Raw genomic sequence first — 25,331 nt, 5'->3', positions numbered from 1 at the left:
CTGAGATGAGACTTGCTTTAGCGCAGAGCTTTCCTCTCATTTCATTATAGACAGACCAGCGCGGACCTTAAATGACATGCAATTGTAATTTCATTAGACACAGACCGGCACGGACCTTTAATGATATGCAATTTAATTGACGCGAGCAATGGGCTAACGTTAGCTGCTAATTAAGTTATCCCACATAACTAGGCTAAGCTAACTAGTGTTAGCTGCTAACCCTGGAAATGCTCAAAGCGGACTCTACGACACTAGATGCCATTCGTGAGGAAAGGGGGTGGGGTAATATTGATGAGGCTTGACAACAGAAGTTCAAACACAACCTCATATTTATTGGTTATTCGTTTCTTCATATCGGGCATAGTTCCCATCATCGTGTGTTCAACTTCCTGTGTTGACATTTGAGTGTGACATCATCACCTACGGCTGTGAGGGCTGTGTGTGTGGGTGTGTGGGTCATGAGCAGATAACAGGGATTCTTAAAGTTATCCGTGAAACGGACAACCACTAGACTGCTTACACAGATATTTTAGGAGGGGGAAAATTAAACAACAGAAAACAACCTTTACAGGTGGAAATCTCAAAGTGAGTAATTAAGAAAATAAATCAAGTCCCAAAAAACAGGACTACTCTCAATAAAGAGGTATAGTATAAAAGTAAATAAGCCACAAGGACACCTCCTAATAAAGGAGTTTATATTGGAAAAAGTAAAACAATAAACCTCCACTAAGGGAGTTTATGTGTAGAATCACGTGAGTAGCCTAAAATAAGAATGACTACCATAAGGCTCAATTCTGAATCAGAGATCAGACTACACTTCAATATAATGAGCGTGACCAAAAGGACAACCAACACTAGGAAATGAAAAAGCAGTTGACGCTGCAATCTCCAAACTTAAATAGACTCCACATGGCCATAGGCACAGCTGCACTGCATCAGGTGCAATCAAGCCCACACACCTGCCGACCCATGAGGCAATTAACCACATGGAACAGGGATTGACAGCTATCCCTCACAGAGAGGTGAAATAAAGCAAAAATAGATAGCTGTCCCTCACAGAAAGGTGAAATAAGGCAAAAACCATGACAACGGCAGCTTATACGCTCAAAACGCAAACCTACAAAACCTGGGGGGGGGGGGGGGGGGGGGGGGCTGGCTCTCTCGCGCGTTCTCACTCTCTCTACATTCAATGATTTAAAGTAGCCAAACGTTACAGTATAAATACTAACTGGATAGTTGATGATATAAACATTTAATTTCATTATCTGAAATATTCTAAAATCATTAAGTCTGCTATAAGCCATTATCCCTTTGTGTGTGATTATTATTTTCTCACAGTGTGTGTATATATATATATATATATATGTGTGTGTGTGTGTGTTTGGCTAAAGTGGATAGAAAACACAGTACTGTGCAAAAGTCTTAGGCACCCAAGAGTTTTTATATAAATAGTCTTAGATGTAAATATTCTTTTTATTAGTGTGTCAGTAGACTACTCTTAGTACATTTTCATTAAATTATTTTTTAAAGCATCTTCATGGTTTAATAATGCAAACATATGTTGCAGGGACTTATTATAATCATCATATTGGCGTGACTGTATGCATCAAAGGGTTAAATCAAGCATTTTTAAGTGCTTTAGAGGAAATGTCAAAATATCGCGATATATATCGTGTATCGTGATATGGCCAAAAAATATTGCGATATCATTTAGAGGCCATATCGCCCATCCCTAGCCTAGCTTAGCACAATGAATGGAAATGGACATGACCGGTTAGCCTTCGGGAGAGGCGTTAGTTGGACAATGCCTAGGCTAACCGGTCATGTCCACTTCCATTCATATTCCTGGGTCGTATGTAGATTCCGTTCTCCTCTTTTTGTTTTTGATATTCAATTGTTATTCGTTCAAGTTATTTGTTTTTTCCTTTCTGCTCTTTCTTCCCTCCCTCCCCTCTCTCCCTCCCTCCCAAAGGAGGGGGGGGCCTCTCATTCCTCATAATTTCAAAACACCACTGTGATAACTCTCTCAACCTAGGTAATAACTCTCCTGTGAGATTTGTCAGCTGGAACATCAAAGGCCTGGGAAACCCTGTCAAGAGGACGAGAGTGCTCACACATCTGAAACATCTCAAGGCCGACCTGGTGTTTCTACAAGAGACACACATGCGTAATAAAGATCAGGTCAGACTGAAATGCCCCCGAGTTGCTGAAATATTTCACTCAGACTTTAATTCCAAAGCCAGAGGAGTCGCCATATTGATTCGCAAAACGATTCAATTCAAATCTTCCAAAGTTATCTCGGATAGAGAAGGCAGATATTTGATAGTTTCAGGCTTGTTGTGTAAGGTCCCGGTTTTACTGGTTAACATCTATGCTCCAAATTTTTACAGCCCCACATTTATGAACAAACTATTTGAACGACTTCCCTCACTAAACAACGCCTATCTAATATTTGGTGGAGACATGAATCTAACTATTAAGCCTCATCTAGATCGCTCAAGCCCACGTAACTTGACTCCATCTCTGATGTCCAAGTCCCTCTCAGATTCTATGTCAAAAAACGGCTGCATAGACTCCTGGAGACATTTTAATCCTCACGCTAGAGAATATTAATTCTATTAAAGTATGCATAAATCGTTTAGTAGGATATTGTGCATGAGTAGAAGTTCTTGAGGATCTTCTGACTCACTTTGAACTTCCTTAGGCGCCTAAGGAAGTAGAGGCGTTGTCGTGCCTTCTTGATAACACTGTCAATGTGTGTGGTCCATGTCAAGTCCTCGGATATGTGGACTCCAAGGTACTTAAAACTGTTCACTCTCTCAACCGGTTCTCCGTCGATGCTGAGGGGGCTGTAGTCCCTGACCCCGACCCCCGATATTTAACAGATGTTATTTTTGGTATTAATTTGGAGTCGATGAAGATATAGTCTATACAACTCATACCTCATTGCACCTCATCCCATTTCTGCATTGTACTGTATATTGTATTGTAACTCAGTTACTTTTTGTTCCTACTCTGCATTGTATATTGTATATATGTATATGTATATTGAACACTTTTGTTTACACTTGTTTACGTACTTTGACTTTCTATTTTATACTTATCTATTTTTATCTAGCACACTCTCAGGAGCAAAACAGAAAAAAGCATTTCATATAAAGGTATTCTGTATTTTTGTATGACAACTAATAAAGAAATTGAAACTTGATGTTCATTTTGTGCTACTTGCTGTGGGGCTTGTGTGAAGGGTGCTATATAGAGTTGTTATTATTTATTATTATTATTATTGTAAAAAATGTATGCATTGAAATGTCTGTAAGTCTCAACGACATTGAAAATGAGGGTGACCTCAATTGTCCTTTTCGAGAATAAATAAAGGTTTGAATGAATGAAGACCAGAGAAAGACTTTCGTCTGGTTTACATCAGGCCGGGTCCCCCATTTTCAATTCATAGTAACATTTATGACATACACGACATGATAAACAGTACTGTTACATCCAGACATTTATGACATACAAGATATACAAATATACAGTACTGAGACAGAGTTTCTAAAAGAGAGTATACATTTGAGGGGGAAGAAACTGTACATTGGAGGGGGGGGGTGGATGTTTACAGGGGCCAGTTTCGAATTGCAGCCTCCCGTAGGTGCTCTTTGAGAGCGGTTTTGAAGGTGGGTAGGGAATAGGGATTCACATTTTTTTACGGCTGTGGGTAGGGCGTTCCACATTGAAGCATGATTCTTTCTATGCTTGACCATGTTGTTGGGGTCATGAACGGGCATCCCTGTGCTTTTAGCCTAAAAGGTTGAATGAATGAATGAATGAATGAATGAATGAATGAATGAATGAATGAATGAATGAATGAATGAATGAATACTTTATTTACAGATTGCAGAATGGGTACAGTACAGTACAGCTCAATACACACAATTGTTAAGGGCATGCAGACCAGAGAAAGACGTTTGTCTCGTTTACATCAGGGTCCCCCATTTTCAATTCATAGTGACATTTATGACACACAACATACATGACATTTATGGCATAGGGACATACATGACATACAGATATAGTACTGTTACATTTGTGACATATACGATATGCAAATATACAGTACTCCTGTATATGGTTGTGAACCATAGTACTGCGTGTCAATCAATCACTCTCACTCACTCGCTCCATCTCGGCCTACCACCCCCCCCCACCCCCCCCTACTCACCGGTACTCTGTCAGGATATTTGTTGCGTATTTTGGCTGACTCCACACATCTGTGTTCTGAGGGAGAGACAGGGAACAAACAGGAAGTGGAGATTAAAGGGATGAGCTAGGCCTAATGGGAGTTTCCTCCTCCCCGATGTGTGACATCAGCCGAGCCTAGTCCACTATACTGCTTCATATGCAGGATTTAAACGCTGCATCTAGATGGGCGAACAGAGGCAAGGTCCCTCAGGAACTAGCATACAAGTAATTTTTCCATCTTGGGGAAGGGGGGGGGGAGGGGGGGCGGCAAGTTCTAGTATTGCCACCCTCAGGAGACCACTTCAGTTAAAAGTAATACCAGAAAAAAGACAATTTCCTTAACCAACCCAAGGACCACTTAGCTACCTTGCAGAGAACGGCACCCATCCCTGGGCCGAGTCTGATAAACACTGGTCTGCTACAGATACAGCAGAGAGACCAGCGGTGAATCCGAGGCCTTGGGTGAGGGCAGGTCACAAGGTGTGGAGGATCCATTTAGGTCCAATAGACTGCACTCATTAGTCCAGATAAGAGGCCTACTTTCAGAAATATCTTTACAGAACTGACAGCAACTGGTGAAGTAAAAAATAAAATTTAAAATTAAAAAAAAAAAAGAGATGGGCAGACAGACACGTACACATGGGGTTTGTATTAAATATATACCTCAAAAGGAAAGTATGAAAATAAGATGAGGTAACAGGGTGACACAATGTCAATTTAAACCCAGTTAATATTGGGTTGAACTGGGTTTACAATGTCAAGAAACAAAATACACAGTATATCCACAATAATCATTTATACCTCTACTCAACATTGGACCGTTGCCCATAGATAGACAGTGAACATTTCAGGGAGACAACTGAACCAACCCAAATTACTACCGACTTCAGAGACTGCAGGCAATTTGCGGAATGTCTTCTATTGAGAGGTGGAAATGACACATTTTCTCCTACAGCAAGAGCACATTAATTTTGCATTTTGTGCAAGCCATGATTATGTGTCCAAATAAATACCGTAACCTACATCAACAGCGACAAGGTGCCCTCCTGGCACTCAGGCAGGCAGCCTATTCTGAGGACACATATTTTGGCAAGCAGTTCATATTAGGGATGACATTGCAAACTAAAAACAGAAAGCAAAATAAACAACAGAAAGCGATGCATGGTAGCAATAAAATCGGTTTCATAACAATCGAAATCCCTTTTACCGAGGGAATGATCCTCTTTAAACATCCATTTCATTTTCGCTGGATCCTCAGACTTGAGGCGTGCTGCTAAAAATCAGACGTGGGCGTGTGAACACCGCGGGTTTATGCCGGTGGTATAACGGAGCAAATCCAGATGACAAGGACACAACAAATAAAACGTCAACAAGGTATTTCGCCAGAAGCTTCGAGTGTTCTGTCTAGCTGCGAGAGCCGAGAGGTGACGTCACAGTCTGGTCAAACCATCCGAGCAGCGCGTCGCAGGGGGAGAGAGAGACGTCCGATTTGGTGGCGTTGCCAAGAGACCAGTGGCGGCAGGCGGCAGCCATGGTTACCGGGAGACGCTAAGCTCCACGACCGGAAGTACCGTTAGCCGAAATCATGGCGCGACTCATTTGAGAAACGAGCAAGTTAGCAAGCTATTCCTGTTCGTTGCCCCTTGATGATGGACCTCTTAGAAGATATTTGAACACGGAAAGGGATTTGAGGACGATTCATTCGCTAGAGCTTGTATTTTGTCCGAACAACCGTTACCGAACGTCGAGTTAGCGTCTTGCTAATGCTAGCTTGATTGTTTACTTTTTTTTGTACATAACGTCAACGTTGTCTCAGCGTTGGACTGGACATCACGTTGCAGCAATAGTCACAGCTAATTGTATGGTAGCAAAAACTATTACACACCAATTCTGTTTCTTTTGTTATGGCTTTCTATGAAGTATATTCTCACCCGGCTTTGATTCGGTACAAAACCAGTGTTTGCACAAAAGCCACGCTGTTTGTCATCGCTGTCTTGTGCCTGACATACATCCCTCCTCTTCTCGTTGCTTACAGGAGTCAAGGTAGCTAACACTAAACTTCTAAACTGTTGTACAGGAGGCAAGGTAGCCAACACTAATCTTCTAAACTGTTGTACTCATGGTAGCTAACACTAAACTTCTAAACTGTTGTACAGGAGTCAAGGTAGCTAACACTAATCTTCTAAACTGTTGTACAGGAGTCAAGGTAGCTAACACTAACCTTCTAAACTGTTGTACAGGAGGCAAGGTAGCTAACACTAATCTTCTAAACTGCTGTACTCATGGTAGCTAACACTAAACTTCTAAACTGTTGTACAGGAGTCAAGGTAGCTAACACTAATCTTCTAAACTGTTGTACATGAGTCAAGGTAGCTAACACTAAACTTCTAAACTGTTGTACAGGAGTCATGGTAGCTAACACTAAACTTCTAAACTGTTGTACAGGAGTCATGGTAGCTAACACTGACTAAACTTCTAAACTGTTGTACAGGAGTCATGGTAGCTAACACTAAACTTCTAAACTGTTGTACAGGAGTCATGGTAGCTAACACTAAACTTCTAAACTGTTGTACATCTGGCTTCAGAACATCCCACTCCACTGACGCATGCCTTCTCTATTTGAACGGCGTGTAGCTTAATCCCAGCGGAAGAGTGCAAGAGCGCTTCCGCATTCTTCGCCGCGCTGCGCATGAGGTCCCTGCTTAGTTCAGACGCCCCATTCAACACGGTTAATCACAGATATAATATAATAATAATATATATATACGCGATGGACGCAGCAGGCGATCTTCTTGCTGTCATTACATCCATGTATGTGATTGATTGATTGAAAAGTGTATTAACAGATTGCAGAATGGGTACAGTACAGCTCAATGTGCATCTTCTCTTCTGTGTTTGTTTCCTTTGATCAATCGCAGAGAGTGCTGGGCACTCAGTTACCGGGGCGCGCGCGGTGTCCTCACCCGGGGAATTAACACAAACAATTATGCTGAAGCAGCGATGCGGTTATGTGGTACTCGGAGTCGTAGCTGCTTCAGCATAATTGTTTGTGTTATTTCCCCGGGTGAGGAGACCGCGAGCGCCCCGGTAACTGAGTGCCCAGCACTCTCTGCGATTGATCAAATAAGGAAACAAACACAGAAGATGCACATTGAGCTGCTGTACTGTACTGTACCCATTCTGCGGACCACATAACCGCATCGCTGCTTCAGCATAATTGTTTGTGTTGGTGAGGAGACCGCGCGCGCCCCGGTAACTGAGTGCCCAGCACTCTCTGCGATTGATCAAATAAGGAAACAAACACAGAAGAGAAGATGCACATTGAGCTGTACTGTACCCATTCTGCAATCTGTTAATACACTTTTCAATCAATCAATCACATACATGGATGTAATGACAGCAAGAAGATCGCCTGCTGCGTCCATCGCGTATATATATTATTATTATATTATATCTGTGATTAACCGTGTTGAATGGGGCGTCTGAACTAAGCAGGGACCTCATGCGCATGCGTGGTGAAGAATGCGGAAGCGCTCTTGCACTCTTCCGCTGGGATTAAGCTACACGCATTTGAACGACCACATCAAACAAGAGGTGGACGCGGGCAAATACTGCGGCATGGTCATGCTGGACCTACAAAAGGCCCTCGACACTGTCAATCACACCATTCTGATTGACAAGCTAAAAGCAATTGGTTTTGATAGTCTATCAGTGAGCTGGATACAATCCTACCTGGAGGGGAGAGAACAGATGGTGGAGGTAAACGGTACCCTATCCCCCCCCCCCCCCCCCTCCCAGTGAGCTGTGGTGTTCCACAAGGAAGCATACTAGAACCGCTACTGTTCCTAATTTATGCAAATGACATGTCGTCAGCTTGTGACTGCAACTTGTTCCTGTTCGCGGACGACTCAGCCCTGCTGGTCTCTGACAAGAACAAGTTACAGGTTGAAAAAACCCTCAGCTCGGAACTAGGCAAAATCTGCATATGGCTCGCCGATAACAAACTATCATTACACATGGGCAAAACAGAGTCCATTATCTTCGGTTCAAATAACAAACTCAGAAAGACCGACGGCTTCTCAGTTACAGTGGGTGACAATATTGTCACAAGGAAAGATGAAATTACCTACCTGGGCCTGTGACAAAATGGCATCCAATGTAATAAAAAAAGTCAACCAACGAACTCGATTCTTGTACCGGATCTCCTCTCTGGTAAACAAGAATACCCTGAAGACTCTGGCAGGAGCACTCATTCAAGGGTACTACGACTATGCTTGCACCTCATGGTACCAAAGCACCTCAAAGGCACTAAAAACCAAATTACAAACATCTCAAAACAAACTAGTCAGACTACTGCTTGACCTGACTCCTAGAACCCACCTCACCCCTGCCCACTTTGACAACCTAGGATGGCTTAGAGTAGACGACAGAGTACAGCAACTTGCAATGGGCCTGGTCTACAAGATACACTACACGACCAAGGTACCCATGTACATGTCAAAATACTTCTCAAAGGTCAGTGAATACCACGATCACAACACCAGAGGGAGCTCCACAAATCATGTTAAACCCAGATTCGGCTCAAACAAGGGACTAAACACGTTTCGCAATTATGCCACATCAATGTGGAACGCCCTACCCAAAGCTGTAAAGGAATGTGAATCACTACCCACTTTCAAAAACACTCTCATTCGAAACTGGCCCCTACAAATGTCCTAACCCAGGTGTACAGTAAATGACCAAGTATGGCTTTGTCAGTATTCCAATGTACAGTGTACAGTGTCCCCCACCCAACTCCTACCCAACCCCCCCCACCCCCACCTCCAATGTACAATCCCCCACCCACCCAACCCCACCCCACCTACCCAACCTCCTCCAATGTACAGTTTCTACGTCAAATGTATATACACTCTTTTTCTGGACACTTTTTGTATCACAAACAGTACTGTATTTGCAAATCTGGTATGTCATAAATGTATAGATGTAGCAGTACTGTCTATCTGTGTGTCGTGTGTGTCATATATGTTATGATAAATTGAAAATGGCGGACCCTGATGTAAACAAGACAAAAGTCTCTGGTCTGCATCCCCTTAACAATTGTATGTATTGAACTGTACTGTACTGTACCCATTACTGCAATCTGTTAATAAACTTTTCAATCAATCAATCAAGTCATAGTAGCTAACACTAAACTTCTAAAATGTTGTACAACAGGAGTGACTCGTGGTAGCTAACACTAAACTTCTAAACTGTTGTACAGGAGTCAAGGTAGCTAACACTAATCTTCTAAACTGTTAAGGTAGCTCACAAATGTTCTAAATTGTTAAGGTAGTTAAGGTAGCTAATACTAAATGAATAGACTGTTGTACACAAGTCAATGTAGCGAACACCAAACTAATAAACTATGTGTTGACGCAGCTGATGTTATTGCTGCTGTTCTTGTTAATAAAACGTTTGTGACTAAACGAAAGATTATCCTAACAAGTGTGATTTGAGTGTGAGAATAGATTTTCCTCTAACGTCGACTCTAGTCTACTCTCAGAAACCTTTAATAAGCGTTTTTATAACCTCACCTACAGTGACCTTGACCAAGTAGACAGTCGTATTTTGAATATTCTACTGAGAGAACATAGACAAGAAAAATCTATTGAATCAAGCCATACATTCAATTGAGTCTAAATTCTAATTGCTGTGTATAGAGCGTCCATCCTTCGGGGGCGACAGTGGCTCAGGAGGTAGAGCATTCGACTGGTAATCCGGAGGTTCCCGGTTTGATTCCCGCTCCTCTCAGGCAGCCTGTCGAAGTGTCCTTGAGCAAGACACTTAACCCCTAATTGCTCCCAGTGAGCAGGTTGGCACCTTGCATGGTCGCCTTCGGTGTGTGAATGTGTGAGTGAATGGGTCAAATGTGAGGAACAATTTGTAAAGCGCTTTGGATAAAAGCGCTATATAAATGCAGCCATTTACCATTTACCGTTGCTCAAGGTTTAACTGTGGCTTTTATCCCAGGCTTCTGGATAAAGAGGAGTACCTATGAGGAGCAGCCTGTCGTGAGGTATCAATACCAGGCTCTCCTGGTAGCAGCCACCAGCACCCGGGGAGATTATGTTGCCTGGAGCACTTTTCCCCACTTCAACAACATGCAAGGTGCCAACCTCCGGATCCCCGCCATCACCGTAAGAACAGGCTCTTTTTTTTTTTTTTTTTTTTTTTTTTATATATTATCTTTCCCCCCCCTTCTTTTTCCGTTTTTCTCCCCTCCCAATGTTAGTCGTTATGCCAATTCCCAATCCCCATCCTGGTCGTTGCGCACTTTACCCCCTACCGTCGGTGCGGGAGGGCGGATACTATCACATGCTTCCTCCGACATATGTGTACCCAGCCCACCGCTTGTTTTCACCTGGCAGCGTGGACTCTCACTGGGAGAGTGTAACGTGTCACACTACCTCCCCCAGATCCTTCCCTTGCTGTGCAGGCGCCCCGACCGAACTGTAGGAGTCGCTGTTTACAACGACCAGGACCCACTCTCGCCGGGTTTCCCACCAGCTAACACTGCCAATTGTGTTAGTATGGACGGTCGGCCAACCCGGAAGCACCACAGCTGGATTCGATCCCACTGTCTCTGTGGTGGTAGACAGACGCTTAGTCCGCTGCGCTACCCGGCCGCCCAAGAACAGGCTCTTCTAAGTTGTGCTTGTTGTCTAAGTTGTGCTTGTTGTGTGTGTAGCTGCAGTGTTTCCTGCACTTAGCGGCCTGCCCTGATATCAGACCCGGTGCACTGCAAATACATACAGGGTTCGCACAAGGTCCTTGAAGTGCTTAAAGTGCTTGATGTTTGACAAAAAAAAGTCAAGGCCTGGAATTTCTTGAAAACAGCCAATTATTTTAACAAGGTGCTTAAAAGGTCATTGAAATTCAAATCAACCATTCGTATTTGAAAGTTTTGTTCATCCATGATAAAATAGTTCTGAATCAAGAAATATATATTTTTAATCTAACTAATTGTCAGAAATTGGTTTTAAGCCATAAATATTGGATCGGAATTATTATTAAAAAAAATTAAACTGCAGCTGAGCACCGATTTGTCACGTTTTGAACCAATTAATCCCGGTGTGAACGCGCCGGCCGGTGCAAGATTACGTTCGGGAACCGGCTCCAGCACGGAGCCTGGCCGGTGTGAAAGGCCTATCACAGTGTCATCTATAATCACATCATATACTCAGAACATTCCCCTGGGTGTCTCTCAGTGTCATCTATAACATCATATACTCAGAACATCCCTCTGGGTGTCTCTCAGTGTCATCTATAACATCATATACTCAGAACATCCCTCTGGGTGTCTCTCAGTGTCATCTATAACATTAACATCATATACAGGCTGTCCCCGAAGCCTGTTTTTGGGATTCGAACTTCGTCAGGGTTTTTCTAACGAACGTTCGAACCTTCGTTTTTAATTAAAAAAAATTAAAGAAATTTAAAATAATATATATATTTTTTTATATATATATATAAATACCCTCAAACTAAATCCTCAATTTGAATAAAGTGGTTAATCTGATTAAATTAGTATTTTTTTTAAATTAAATTAACTTTCTTTAATGAATATAACTGAGCAGTTTTTTGTAATACTATAATATTAGTGTAGCCTAATCTTTATCTGCAACTGTGAAGAAAAACCCCATGGGTTTATCGGAATGAATAGACACATAAAATATATATATTTTCTTTTTATTAAAAATAAAGAATTCGAATTTTGATTTAGAATTCGAATGTTAACGTAACGATCGAACGTTCGAACATCCAGGCTCAGCCTTATCTCAGTGTCATATAACATCTTTCTCAATTCATTGTTCATGGAGCAGCTTCAGTCTTTATACCTGATGACATCTCAAATTTGAGGTTTTGTACTATAGCTTTTGGATTTGAGAGAGTTGTTCTCTTTTGCAAATACATTTGTACCGCATTAGACCATAGGAAGAATAACACGTATGAACTCTTAAATTGTCCGTAGTTCCCCTTTAATTCCTTTGTACGTTCTCATCCAAACCATTGGCGTGCAGTGCTGTTGACAACAACACAATCACACCCTGGGGACCTTATCATATTACCCGGCGCTTCATTCAAATACTAACCTTAGAACTTTGTGCGTGAAACACTGGAGTGGATTCTTTTGAGTTGTGCTTGAGTGTATACCTGTAGCAGTGTGCATGAAACACTGGAGTGGATTCTTTTGAGTTGTGCTTGAGTGTAGCAGTTTGCATGAAACACTGGAGTGGATTCTTTTGAGTTGTGCTTGAGTGTATAATGTGAAACACTGGAGTGGATCCTTTTGAGTTGTGCTTGAGTGTATAACTAGCAGTGTGCATGAAACACTGGAGTGGATTCTTTTGAGTTGTGCTTGAGTGTATAATGTGAAACACTGGAGTGGATTCTTTTGAGCTGTGCTTGAGTGAATAATGTGAAACACTGGAGTGGATTCTTTTGAGTTGTGCTTGAGTGTATAATGTGAAACACTGGAGTGGATTCTTTTGAGCTGTGCTTGAGTGAATAATGTGAAACACTGGAGTGGATTCTTTTGAGTTGTGCTTGAGTGTATAACCGTAGCTTGAGGCGACTCACTTACTCTGGCCTCCGTTGTCGTTAGATGATCCTGTTTACAGATTGTTGTTACATTTTGTGTTAAACTATCCACAGTTCACATATTAATACAGAGGAGAACTGTCCCTAGCTAGTCATTTTGATAATGACTTATGAGATATAGTGTTACAGATATGGTATTTTTATGACTCTTGGTTAAAGGTGCTGTAAGTGGCATTTTTATGTTAAAATAATTGGTCTACGTGTTGAAATAATAGCTCTACATTCCAACAGCCATCACTGATATAAAGTGTTTAGTCAGTAACATGGGTCTCCCAGTCCCTCCACTGTGCAGTAAACAGAAAATCCATGTTCTGGTATCCCTTTCCCATGCTTATCCAATCTATAATTAAAATATATCTTTGAAACAAGAAAGATTATCTGCTAGTGCAGTAAGCAAATTTGCCTTGGCAAGATTTCTTGAAATAAATCAAATCAAATGTATTTGTAAGGCCCGACAACACACGTTAATGTCCCCATGGGCTGGACACGTCTTCTTTAAACAAGTCAAGAAGAAACATCACATTTAATCAAGAACAAAACAAAAAACACCATGAAATCCAAAATAAAATGTTATATAAATAAATGCAACACAGACATACCCCACACGAAGGTAAGGAAAAACTCTAGCAATAGGACAAAAGCACCACAGGCAATGTGGAGGGGAGAAACCTTAGACGGTGGGATCTCCCTTCTAAAGGTGCTCCCATGGTCGAGCAGACTGTACACGGACTGGACTCTGCGAGGTCCGCGTGGACTCTTTGAGCTTTCATTGAGATTTTTTTAATCCACCTTTTCTCCTATTTTTCTATTTTTTTCCCATCCCAATTTCGTGATTCCAATTCTTCCCTCCCCTGTCTTGAACGTTGCTAGACTATGCCTCCCACTGGTCAGCTGTAGTGAGGATAGAAGCCTTGCATCACGTGTCCCCTCCGGTACACGAGGAGGCAGCTGTCGCATCTTTTCACCAGACAGCTCGAACTCTCAGTGGCGAGGAGTAGCGCGTGGGAGGCTCACGCTGCCCCCGATACTTCCTGTTTCTGCTGTACAGGCGTCACCAAACCGACCTGTAGGAGTCGCTGTCCACAACGTCCAATCCCCACCCACCGGCTTTCCCACCCTCTAACACTGCCAATTGTGTTAGTATGACGGCCGGCCAAGCCGGTAGCAACGCATTAGTGGCGAGCGCCTTGCCCACTGCGCCACTCAGCCGCCTTTCGGAGACGATGTTTGACCTGCACTCGATAGGGTAGCCAAGTATCCAAGTCCTCAAAGGTATATTGACCCTCCTGTATGTGTGATTCTGATCTGTGGCTTGTTGCACTATGTTGCTCCCCAGGTGCGAGAGGAGGATCAGAACCAGGATGGGAAGTTGGACCGTTTGATCTTTAAGCTCCAGCTTCCTCTTCAACCTGAGGAGCATGTTTACAGCCTACAGCTGCTCCTCACGTTCTCCTACCAGCTCTATGTAAGAGATCTGTCTGTCTGTCTGTCTGTCTGTCTGTCTGTCTGTCTGTCTGTCTGTCTGTCTGTCTGTCTGTCTGTCTGTCTGTCTGTCTGTCTGTCTGTCTGTCTGTATCTATATCTGTCTGTCTGTCTGTCTGTCTGTCTGTCTGTCTGTCTGTCTGTCTGTCTGTCTGTCTGTCTGTCTGTCTGTCTGTCTGTCTGTCTGTCTGTATCTATATCTGTCTGTCTGTCTATCTGTCTGTCTGTCTGTCTGTATCTATATCTGTCTATCTGTCTGTCTGTCTGTTTGTTTGTCTATCTACAGCAGGGGTTCTCAAACTTTTTCATACCGTGACCCCATTTTATTTAGGAATCTTTTTGGGGACCCCACATTGCGTAATTTCAACACGGAATTAAGGAATATCAAAATAAAAGCACACGTTGTTGAACTTGATCATGCATATTTATTAGAAAATGTAATTACAGCACTATGTTATCAATACACATTTATAAAACGAGGCATATTTAGCCAGGATATGTTGCCAGAACATTAAAAAAAAAATTAAATAAAAATGCATGACCCCACTGTCACCTACCCGTGACCCCAATTTGTGTCGCAACCCTTAGTTTGAGAACCACTGATCTACAGTATATCTTTACACTTTACATGTTACACTTATTACTGTACATTTGACTGTATATTTCTGTATAATTTTGGCTGTATAGTTTATATTTCAGATTTTAGAATGTATACAGAGAATGTATATCCCGGACCGTATTTTATTCTTTATTCTATTTTGTGTTTATTTTTAATATTAATATATTATCTTCTTCTTATTTTTGTCCTATTGACTACCTAAATGTGTATCGTTCTTCAACGTGAGCGATCTGTGGTGCCGAATCTCCCGCTGGATTATTAACCCTTTCACTGCCGCGCTACCAACACGGTTAACCCTTTCACTGCGACAACACACAGAAGGCGACCGTCGGTTGTGTGACAGTACAGGGTCAACCTTCTGTCGTGTGGCAGTGAAAGGGTTAAATGATTTCTATTCTCTCTCTTCTGTTCTAAATGTGTGTCCTCCCTCCAGAGGATGTCCCACGTGGTGATGCAGAGTCTGGCCTACGTGCAGCACTCCTCCTCGGTCCCAGGAGCTCAGCTGTTCGTCAGCGGAGACCTGAGGCTACAGCAGAGAACTCCGCTGCCTCACCGAGGACTCTACAGCGTGTATAACGTGAGAGGATACCTGTACAGTACAGTGTGTATAATGTGAGAGGATACCTGTACAGTACAGTGTGTATAACGTGAGAGGATACCTGTACAGTACAGTGTGTATAATGTGAGAGGATACATGTACAGTACAGTGTGTATAATGTGAGAGGATACCTGTACAGTGTGTATAATGTGAGAGGATACCTGTACAGTACAGTGTGTATAATGTGAGAGGATACCTGTACAGTGTGTATAATGTGAGAGGATACCTGTACAGTACAGTGTGTATAATGTGAGAGGATACCTGTACAGTACAGTGTGTATAATGTGAGAGGATACCTGTACAGTGTGTATCATGTGAGAGGATACCTGTACAGTACAGTGTGTATAATGTGAGAGGATACCTGTACAGTACAGTGTGTATAATGTGAGAGGATACCTGTACAGTACAGCGTGTATCATGTGAGAGGATACCTGTACAGTACAGTGTGTATAATGTGAGAGGATACCTGTACAGTACAGTGTGTATAATGTGAGAGGATACCTGTACAGTACAGCGTGTATCATGTGAGAGGATACCTGTACAGTACAGTGTGTATAATGTGAGAGGATACCTGTACAGTACAGTGTGTATAATGTGAGAGGATACCTGTCCAGTACAGTGTGTATAATGTGAGAGGATACCTGTACAGTACAGTGTGTATAATGTGAGAGGATACCTGTACAGTACAGCGTGTATCATGTGAGAGGATACCTGTACAGTACAGTGTGTATAATGTGAGAGGATACCTGTACAGTGTGTATAATGTGAGAGGATACCTGTACAGTGTGTATAATGTGAGAGGATACCTGTACAGTACAGTGTGTATAATGTGAGAGGATACATGTACAGTACAGTGTGTATAATGTGAGAGGATACCTGTACAGTACAGTGTGTATAATGTGAGAGGATACCTGTACAGTACAGTGTGTATAATGTGAGAGGATACCTGTACAGCGTGTATAATGTGAGAGGATACCTGTACAGTACAGCGTGTATAATGTGAGAGGATACCTGTACAGTACAGCGTGTATAATGTGAGAGGATACCTGTACAGTACAGTGTGTATAATGTGAGAGGATACCTGTACAGTACAGTGTGTATAATGTGAGAGGATACCTGTACAGTACAGCGTGTATAATGTGAGAGGATACCTGTACAGTACAGTGTGTATAATGTGAGAGGATACCTGTACAGTACAGTGTGTATAATGTGAGAGGATACCTGTACAGTACAGTGTGTATAATGTGAGAGGATACCTGTACAGTACAGTGTGTATAATGTGAGAGGATACCTGTACAGTGTGGACTTAGCATTGGGTTACGTTGGAACCGTTTCGCTTTTGGAACCGGTTCCAAGTTGGTGAAATACCCAGATTTGTTACAAATCCTCTTGATAAAATGTCTTTCCTTCCTCTTAACTCCTCTTAACCTCAACCCCCGGTCTTTCAAATAGTAGGTTATTTATGACTTGTTGTCGGGCTGAACAATTCATCAAAATCTTATCTAAATCACAATTTGGATTAGTGTAGGCCTGTCCCTGACTAAGGATTTGTATAGTCTACTTTGATTGGCAGAAATGTGCCGATAGTCGACTGGTAGTCGACTACCCCCCCGAATGCAAAAATAAATATGTATGGGGGGGGGGGGGGGGGGGGGGTGCTTAATGTCTGAAGAAGTCGACTGTAGGCTTCTTGTCCTCTGCGAAAGCATGCAATTGGTCCACTGATGGATACATCTTGATATGTCTAGTGTGTGAAATCCTCTTTCAGTGCCTCTGTGCCCGTTTTCTTAGGCAGTTAGCCTCACTGGTATGCACGCCATTAGCGTTAGCACACTTCTAGGCCTCTTTGCTTTTGGAAAGAATGATTTAAAAAATATATATATATATTATAATCTTTTTTTTCACTCTTATGAATAGTCACTCTCTGAGTAGTCACTCTTATGAATAGTCACTCTCTGAGTAGTCACTCTTATGAATAGTCACTCTCTGAGTAGTCACTCTGAGTAGTCACTCTTATGAATAGTTATTCTCAGTCACTCTTATGAATAGTCACTCCCTAACTAGTCTTATGAATAATTTATAATAATAATAAATTGGAGTTATAGAGCGAAGCGCCTTTCTCAGACTCAAGGACACTTTACAAAGAGAGAGAAGCTATATAAAAGAAAGGGTACAAATATGAATATATATGTAGTAACAACAGACATTTATTGTTTTAAAAAGGAAGCAAGGTGCTGTCCAATTGGACAAAACGGTAAAAATAAACAAACTACGGGATCAGTAGCTTAAAAGAAAAGAGTCAGGGGAGAAGGGGAGAAGGGGGTGGGCTACTTGGGAGCAGGGCCATGTAGCGTGAAGGCAAGTGTGAACAGGTGTGTTTTTAGGTGTGCTTTGAAGAGGTTGATGGTGTCGGAGCCTCAGATCATATGGAGGGGGAGTTCCACAGCCTGGGGCAGCTACGGAGAAAGCTTGGTCTCCCAGTGTGGAACGCCTGGTGCGGGGGATGGGGAGGAGGTCAGAGTTGGAGGAGCGGAGGCCTCGTGCTGGAGTGTAGGGGTGGAGTAGGTCAGGTAGGAAGGGGCCTACCCGTGCAGGGATTTGTAGGTGAGGAGGAGGATCTTGTAGGGGATTCGGTAGTTGATTGGGAACCAGTGGAGTTTTTTCAGGGTGGGGGTGATGTGCTGCCAGGGTATGATGCGCGTGAGGACCCTCGCAGCTGAGTTTTGGACGTACTGTAAGCGATCCAGAACCTTCATTCTCAGAGTAGTCACTCTTATGAATAGTCACTCTGAGTAGTCACTCTTATGAATAGTCATTCTCAGAGTAGTCACTCTTATGAATAGTCACTATGAGTAGTTGAATAGCTTTGGATTAACTATTGAGAATAAAACAAACTAATCCCATTGTATTCCTAAATACAAAGGGACTTCACCACTAATCCGTCTTTACAGGACGTGTAACAAGCGTGTTGTCTGTGTGTTGTTTGGTTTGTCTTTGTGACCCAGGTGTCGGTGATCGACGGCTCCAGCCCCTTCGCGAGTGCCTATGATCTCATCAGCATCATCAGGGCCTATCAGGAGAGAAACTGTGAGTTGAACATTTGAAATTTGAGCTGTTACTGTTAGAAAATGTACATGTACACCGATATTACACCATCACCGTCCGAGATGTTTGACAGTCGTTCAACTCTCTCCGTAGGAGTGTGGCTCATGTTAAACATCATCATCTCATTTACAATAACATGGATAAGCTCTTATCCCTATTATGAGAACGGTGAATGTGATAGCTGGGATATAACGTTACCCCCGACACCACCAGTCATATGCAGGCGCAGTGTAGGCCTCATCCAGGCCTCATCCAGCTGCCATTTGGTTTCTGTGGTCATATTTGGAGTATTGTGGTTATTATCTCTCTAAACCCTGCATTGTGCGAGTTCCTTGGCTGGTTGGTTGGGGCATGTACACCAGGGCTCCATAAGAAGTCTTTAATTGTCATGCAGATTAACACACACATGCGATGAAATCATCCCGTCGCCCTCCCCCCCCCCCCCCCCCCCCCCCAAGGGCAGCTGGGAGCAAACATGGGCTGCGGCGTGAGCCGGGGACCAATCCAAGTGCTCCTGTCCATCTTCGTCAGGGATGCGACAGCGTTAGCGATCTGTTCTGCATGTTTTTCCATTGGGTTTATCTTATCGGGAGGGGAAACCCTTGCGAGCACAGGGGGAGCACATGCAAACTCCACACAGAAAGGCCCGGGAGATACCCCACCTGGGTACCTGGCAACGCGGCGACCTGGTCCACAAGCGGGAATCGAATCCACAACCTTCTAGCTGTGAGGCGACAGTGTTAACCACTACACATCCGTGCTGCCATTTTATATAAGGTGCCGGTGTCTTATATATCAGCTTGAGGATGTGGATGATTGCCAAGGTAACACACTGCCAACACTGTTGTAAACGACAGGAAATCAATAAAATACACATTACTGTTTAATCTAATCTATTAGGCACGTTACCATGCTAGCTATGGAAAATAAGAACGGGCGCCTGGGTAGTGTAGAAGAGGACCTGTCTACCACCACAGAGACCCGGGTTCAATTCCCGGCAGCAGTACCTCCAGCTTGGTCAGTCGTTGCTACAGACACACTTGTCAGTGTTCTCAGGTGGGAAGCCGGTGGGGTATGAGTCCTGGTCGTTGTAACAGCGACTCCTGCCTGTTCAGCAGGGAGGGGATCTGGGAGAGATAGAGTGAACCTCCGCACACGTTACACTCTCCCAGTGAAACTCCTAGCTGTCAGTTGAAAAGATGCGGCTGGCAACTCCACATGTATTGGAGGAGACGTGTGATAGTCTACACCCTCCCAGACCGACAGTAGGGCAGCGCAACGACCAGGAAGGTACTTGGCATTACAACTAAATTGGAAAGATTGGAGAAAAACTAAAAAGAATAAGAATAACAACATGCTTTACCTTTACAGCTTACCATATCCTATCTTACTCTATTTCATATTTTAGGGTATTTGTCTCTGTTTGAATGTCTTATTTATCAAGATCAATCCCAGGATATGTTTTAAAGTGGTTGCACGTGATTTCACCATATTGTGGACGTTTACAAATGTGAAATGAAGTGCTATATATGCAGAAGTAATCTATATTCAAGCTATGAATATGTAAAGGTGTCTAGCACAGTCTCTGGAGCGTAACAGTAAGAAGCATTTTGTATGAAAGTATCCTGTACTTCTGTATGACAACTATTAAAGAACTTGAACTTGAACTTGAACTTGAGGTGGAGTTTTTGAACATTAGTTGATGAAAGTGGCACTATAGTGGATAGTAGGAGGAAAGGGAAATCCCAGAGAACTGTTTATTACGTGTTGTTCCAGCACACTACGAGGACACATGAACACACCTACGAGGACACATGAACACACCTACGAGGACACATGAACACACCTACGAGGACACATGAACACACCTACGAGGACACATGAACACACCTATGAGGACACACTAACACACCTACGAGGACACATGAACACACCTACGAGGACACATGAACACACCTACGAGGACACATGAACACGCCTACGAGGACACATGAACACACCTACGAGGACACATGAACACACCTACGAGGACACATGAACACACCTACGAGGACACATGAACACACCTACGAGGACACATGAACACACCTACGAGGACACATGAACACACCTACGAGGACACATGAACACACCTACGAGGACACATGAACACACCTACGAGGACACATGAACACACCTACGAGGACACATGAACACACCTACTGTATGAGGACACATGAACACACCTATGAGGACACATGAACACACCTATGAGGACACATGAACACACCTACTGTATGAGGACACATGAACACACCTACTGTATGAGGACACATGAACACACCTATGAGGACACATGAACACACCTACTGTATGAGGACACATGAACACACCTATGAGGACACATGAACACACCTACGAGGACACATGAACACACCTATGAGGACACATGAACACACCTACTGTATGAGGACACATGAACACACCTACGAGGACACATGAACACGCCTATGAGGACACATGAACACGCCTATGAGGACACATGAACACACCTACTGTATGAGGACACATGAACACACCTACGAGGACACATGAACACACCTATGAGGACACACTAACACACCTATGAGGACACATGAACACACCTACGAGGACACATGAACACACCTACGAGGACACATGAACACACCTATGAGGACACACTAACACACCTATGAGGACACATGAACACGCCTATGAGGACACATGAACACACCTATGAGGACACATGAACACACCTACGAGGACACATGAACACACCTACGAGGACACACTAACACACCTACGAGGACACACTAACACACCTACGAGGACACACTAACACGCCTACGAGGACACACTAACACACCTACGAGGACACACTAACACACCTACGAGGACACACTAACACACCTACGAGGACACACTAACACGCCTACGAGGACACACTAACACACCTACGAGGACACTAACACACCTACGAGGACACACTAACACACCTACGAGGACACACTAACACACCTACGAGGACACACTAACACACCTACGAGGACACATGAACACACCTACGAGGACACATGAACACACCTACGAGGACACATGAACACACCTACGAGGACACATGAACACCTACGAGGACACATGAACACACCTACGAGGACACATGAACACACCTATGAGGACACACTAACACACCTACGAGGACACATGAACACACCTACGAGGACACATGAACACACCTACGAGGACACATGAACACACCTACGAGGACACACTAACACACCTACGAGGACACATGAACACACCTACGAGGACACACTAACACACCTATGAGGACACACTAACACACCTACGAGGACACATGAACACACCTACGAGGACACACTAACACACCTACGAGGACACACTAACACACCTACGAGGACACATGAACACACCTATGAGGACACACTAACACACCTACGAGGACACATGAACACGCCTACGAGGACACATGAACACACCTACGAGGACACATGAACACACCTACGAGGACACATGAACACACCTATGAGGACACACTAACACACCTATGAGGACACACTAACACACCTACGAGGACACACTAACACACCTACGAGGACACACTAACACACCTACGAGGACACACTAACACACCTACGAGGACACATGAACACACCTATGAGGACACACTAACACACCTACGAGGACACACTAACACACCTACGAGGACACACTAACACACCTACGAGGACACATGAACACACCTATGAGGACACACTAACACACCTACGAGGACACACTAACACACCTACGAGGACACACTAACACACCTACGAGGACACATGAACACACCTACGAGGACACATGAACACACCTATGAGGACACATGAACACCTACGAGGACACATGAACACACCTACGAGGACACACTAACACACCTACGAGGACACATGAACACACCTACGAGGACACATGAACACACCTACGAGGACACATGAACACCTACGAGGACACATGAACACACCTATGAGGACACATGAACACCTACGAGGACACACTAACACACCTACGAGGACACACTAACACACCTACGAGGACACACTAACACACCTACGAGGACACATGAACACACCTACGAGGACACATGAACACACCTACGAGGACACACTAACACACCTACGAGGACACACTAACACACCTACGAGGACACACTAACACACCTACGAGGACACACTAACACACCTACGAGGACACATGAACACACCTACGAGGACACATGAACACACCTACGAGGACACATGAACACACCTACGAGGACACATGAACACACCTACGAGGACACATGAACACACCTACGAGGACACACTAACACCTACGAGGACACACTAACACACCTACGAGGACACATGAACACACCTACGAGGACACATGAACACACCTACGAGGACACATGAACACACCTACGAGGACACATGAACACACCTACGAGGACACACTAACACACCTATGAGGACACACTAACACCTACGAGGACACACTAACACACCTACGAGGACACATGAACACACCTACGAGGACACTAACACACCTACGAGGACACACTAACACCTACGAGGACACTAACACGCCTACGAGGACACTAACACACCTACGAGGACACACTAACACACCTACGAGGACACATGAACACACCTACGAGGACACACTAACACACCTACGAGGACACTAACACACCTACGAGGACACACTAACACGCCTACGAGGACACATGAACACACCTACGAGGACACACTAACACACCTACGAGGACACATGAACACACCTACGAGGACACACTAACACACCTACGAGGACACACTAACACGCCTACGAGGACACATGAACACGCCTACGAGGACACATGAACACCTATGAGGACACACTAACACACCTATGAGGACACACTAACACACCTATGAGGACACACTAACACACCTACGAGGACACACTAACACACCTACGAGGACACACTAACACGCCTACGAGGACACATGAACACGCCTACGAGGACACACTAACACGCCTACGAGGACACTAACACACCTACGAGGACACTAACACACCTATGAGGACACACTAACACGCCTACGAGGACACACTAACACACCTACGAGGACACACTAACACACCTACGAGGACACTAACACACCTATGAGGACACACTAACACGCCTACGAGGACACACTAACACACCTATGAGGACACACTAACACACCTATGAGGACACTAACACGACTATGAGGACACACTAACACACCTATGAGGACACACTAACACACCTATGAGGACACTAACACGACTATGAGGACACACTAACACACCTATGAGGACACACTAACACACCTACGAGGACACACTAACACACCTACGAGGACACACTAACACACCTATGAGGACACACTAACACACCTACGAGGACACACTAACACACCTACGAGGACACACTAACACGCCTACGAGGACACACTAACACGCCTATGAGGACACATGAACACACCTATGAGGACACATGAACACGCCTACGAGGACACACTAACACACCTACGAGGACACACTAACACACCTATGAGGACACACTAACACACCTACGAGGACACACTAACACACCTACGAGGACACACTAACACGCCTACGAGGACACACTAACACGCCTATGAGGACACATGAACACACCTATGAGGACACATGAACATGCTACGAGCACAGGGGTGACGTACAACACAGAAAGAGTGCACTGGCAGGGCGGCGCAGCGGACATTGCACTCGTCACCAACGCAAGAGACACCGGGTTCGAATCCGGCTGTCGGCGTTGCCTCCGGCTTGGGCCGGCCGTCATACTAACTCAATTGGCAGAGTTAGCGGGTGGGAAGTCGAAGGGTGGTAATCTGGACGTTGTAAACAGCGACTCCTACAGGTCGGTTGGGGCGCCTGCACAGCAGAGACAGTAAAATGGCGGGGGCAGTGTGAGCCTCCTACACGTTACTCCTCGCCAAATGAGAGTCCGCGCTGGCAGGTGAAAAGATGCGACTGGCTGCCTGCACATGTATCGGAGGGGACATGTGACGGGATTCTATCCTCCCTACAACCGGCCAGTGGGGGGCACATGCGAGCAACGTTCAAGACAGGGGAGGGGAGCATTGGCACGGCTAAATTGGGATGGGAGAAAAATAGAAAAAGGAGGAGAAAAAGTGGATAAAAAAAGAAAGAAAGAGTGCACTGGCGGTGTGTAAACCTGCCCTTGTGCTTCAGTTTGATTAGTTTGACTCTAGAAGATCTTCCTCCAAATCTAACAAGCTAACTGCCTGTCAATCCAAAGAGGTCGCACTCATTACACCTTCGCCAACACCGACACATGACACTTAACATTATGAGAACAAAGAAAAGGGCGGAAATGGACTTTGCAGAGGTTATATGAGGTTGATATTATTCAGCTTGTAGGCTGTAGAACAACACGAAACTCTTGTCTTGTGGGTAGAAATGTGAATATAAACAAAAGCAAAAGCTGTATACGTGAGAAAACTCCATTGGACACTTTTAAATTAATACGACACCGGTTCATTTTGGAACTGGTTCCAAGTTAGTAAAACACAAGTTTGTTAACCCTCTAAA

General features: G+C 44.0%; 2 protein-coding genes across 2 annotated transcripts in view; one reads left to right on the top strand and one right to left on the bottom strand.

Moving 5' to 3' along the window:
• The window catches only part of gabarapl2 (GABA(A) receptor-associated protein like 2), a gene marked incomplete at its 3' end in the record, with an annotated part of 36,484 nt that extends 30,943 nt beyond the window's left edge, over window positions 1–5,541 (bottom strand). Inside the window, exons 1-2 of the mRNA XM_084335142.1 lie at window positions 5,447–5,541; window positions 4,220–4,275 (exon numbers count right to left, since the gene is read on the bottom strand). Coding sequence (XP_084191268.1) covers window positions 4,220–4,275; window positions 5,447–5,480 — 90 coding nt within the window. The 5' untranslated portion in view covers window positions 5,481–5,541. The remainder of the gene's footprint in view (window positions 1–4,219; window positions 4,276–5,446) is intronic.
• A 304-nt stretch (window positions 5,542–5,845) lies between these two features.
• The window catches only part of tmem231 (transmembrane protein 231), a 32,566-nt gene continuing 13,080 nt past the window's right edge, over window positions 5,846–25,331 (top strand). The window contains exons 1-5 of the mRNA XM_084334829.1: window positions 5,846–6,282; window positions 10,249–10,415; window positions 14,216–14,344; window positions 15,414–15,557; window positions 18,584–18,665. Coding sequence (XP_084190955.1) covers window positions 6,144–6,282; window positions 10,249–10,415; window positions 14,216–14,344; window positions 15,414–15,557; window positions 18,584–18,665 — 661 coding nt within the window. The 5' untranslated portion in view covers window positions 5,846–6,143. The remainder of the gene's footprint in view (window positions 6,283–10,248; window positions 10,416–14,215; window positions 14,345–15,413; window positions 15,558–18,583; window positions 18,666–25,331) is intronic.

The sequence above is a fragment of the Notolepis coatsorum genome, assembly GCF_963971535.1.
Source record: "Notolepis coatsorum genome assembly, chromosome: 18".
In the NCBI taxonomy this organism is placed as follows: domain Eukaryota; kingdom Metazoa; phylum Chordata; class Actinopteri; order Aulopiformes; family Paralepididae; genus Notolepis; species Notolepis coatsorum.
Note: the sequence above shows the minus strand (reverse complement) of the source record. Positions and strands in the feature narration are given on the sequence as shown.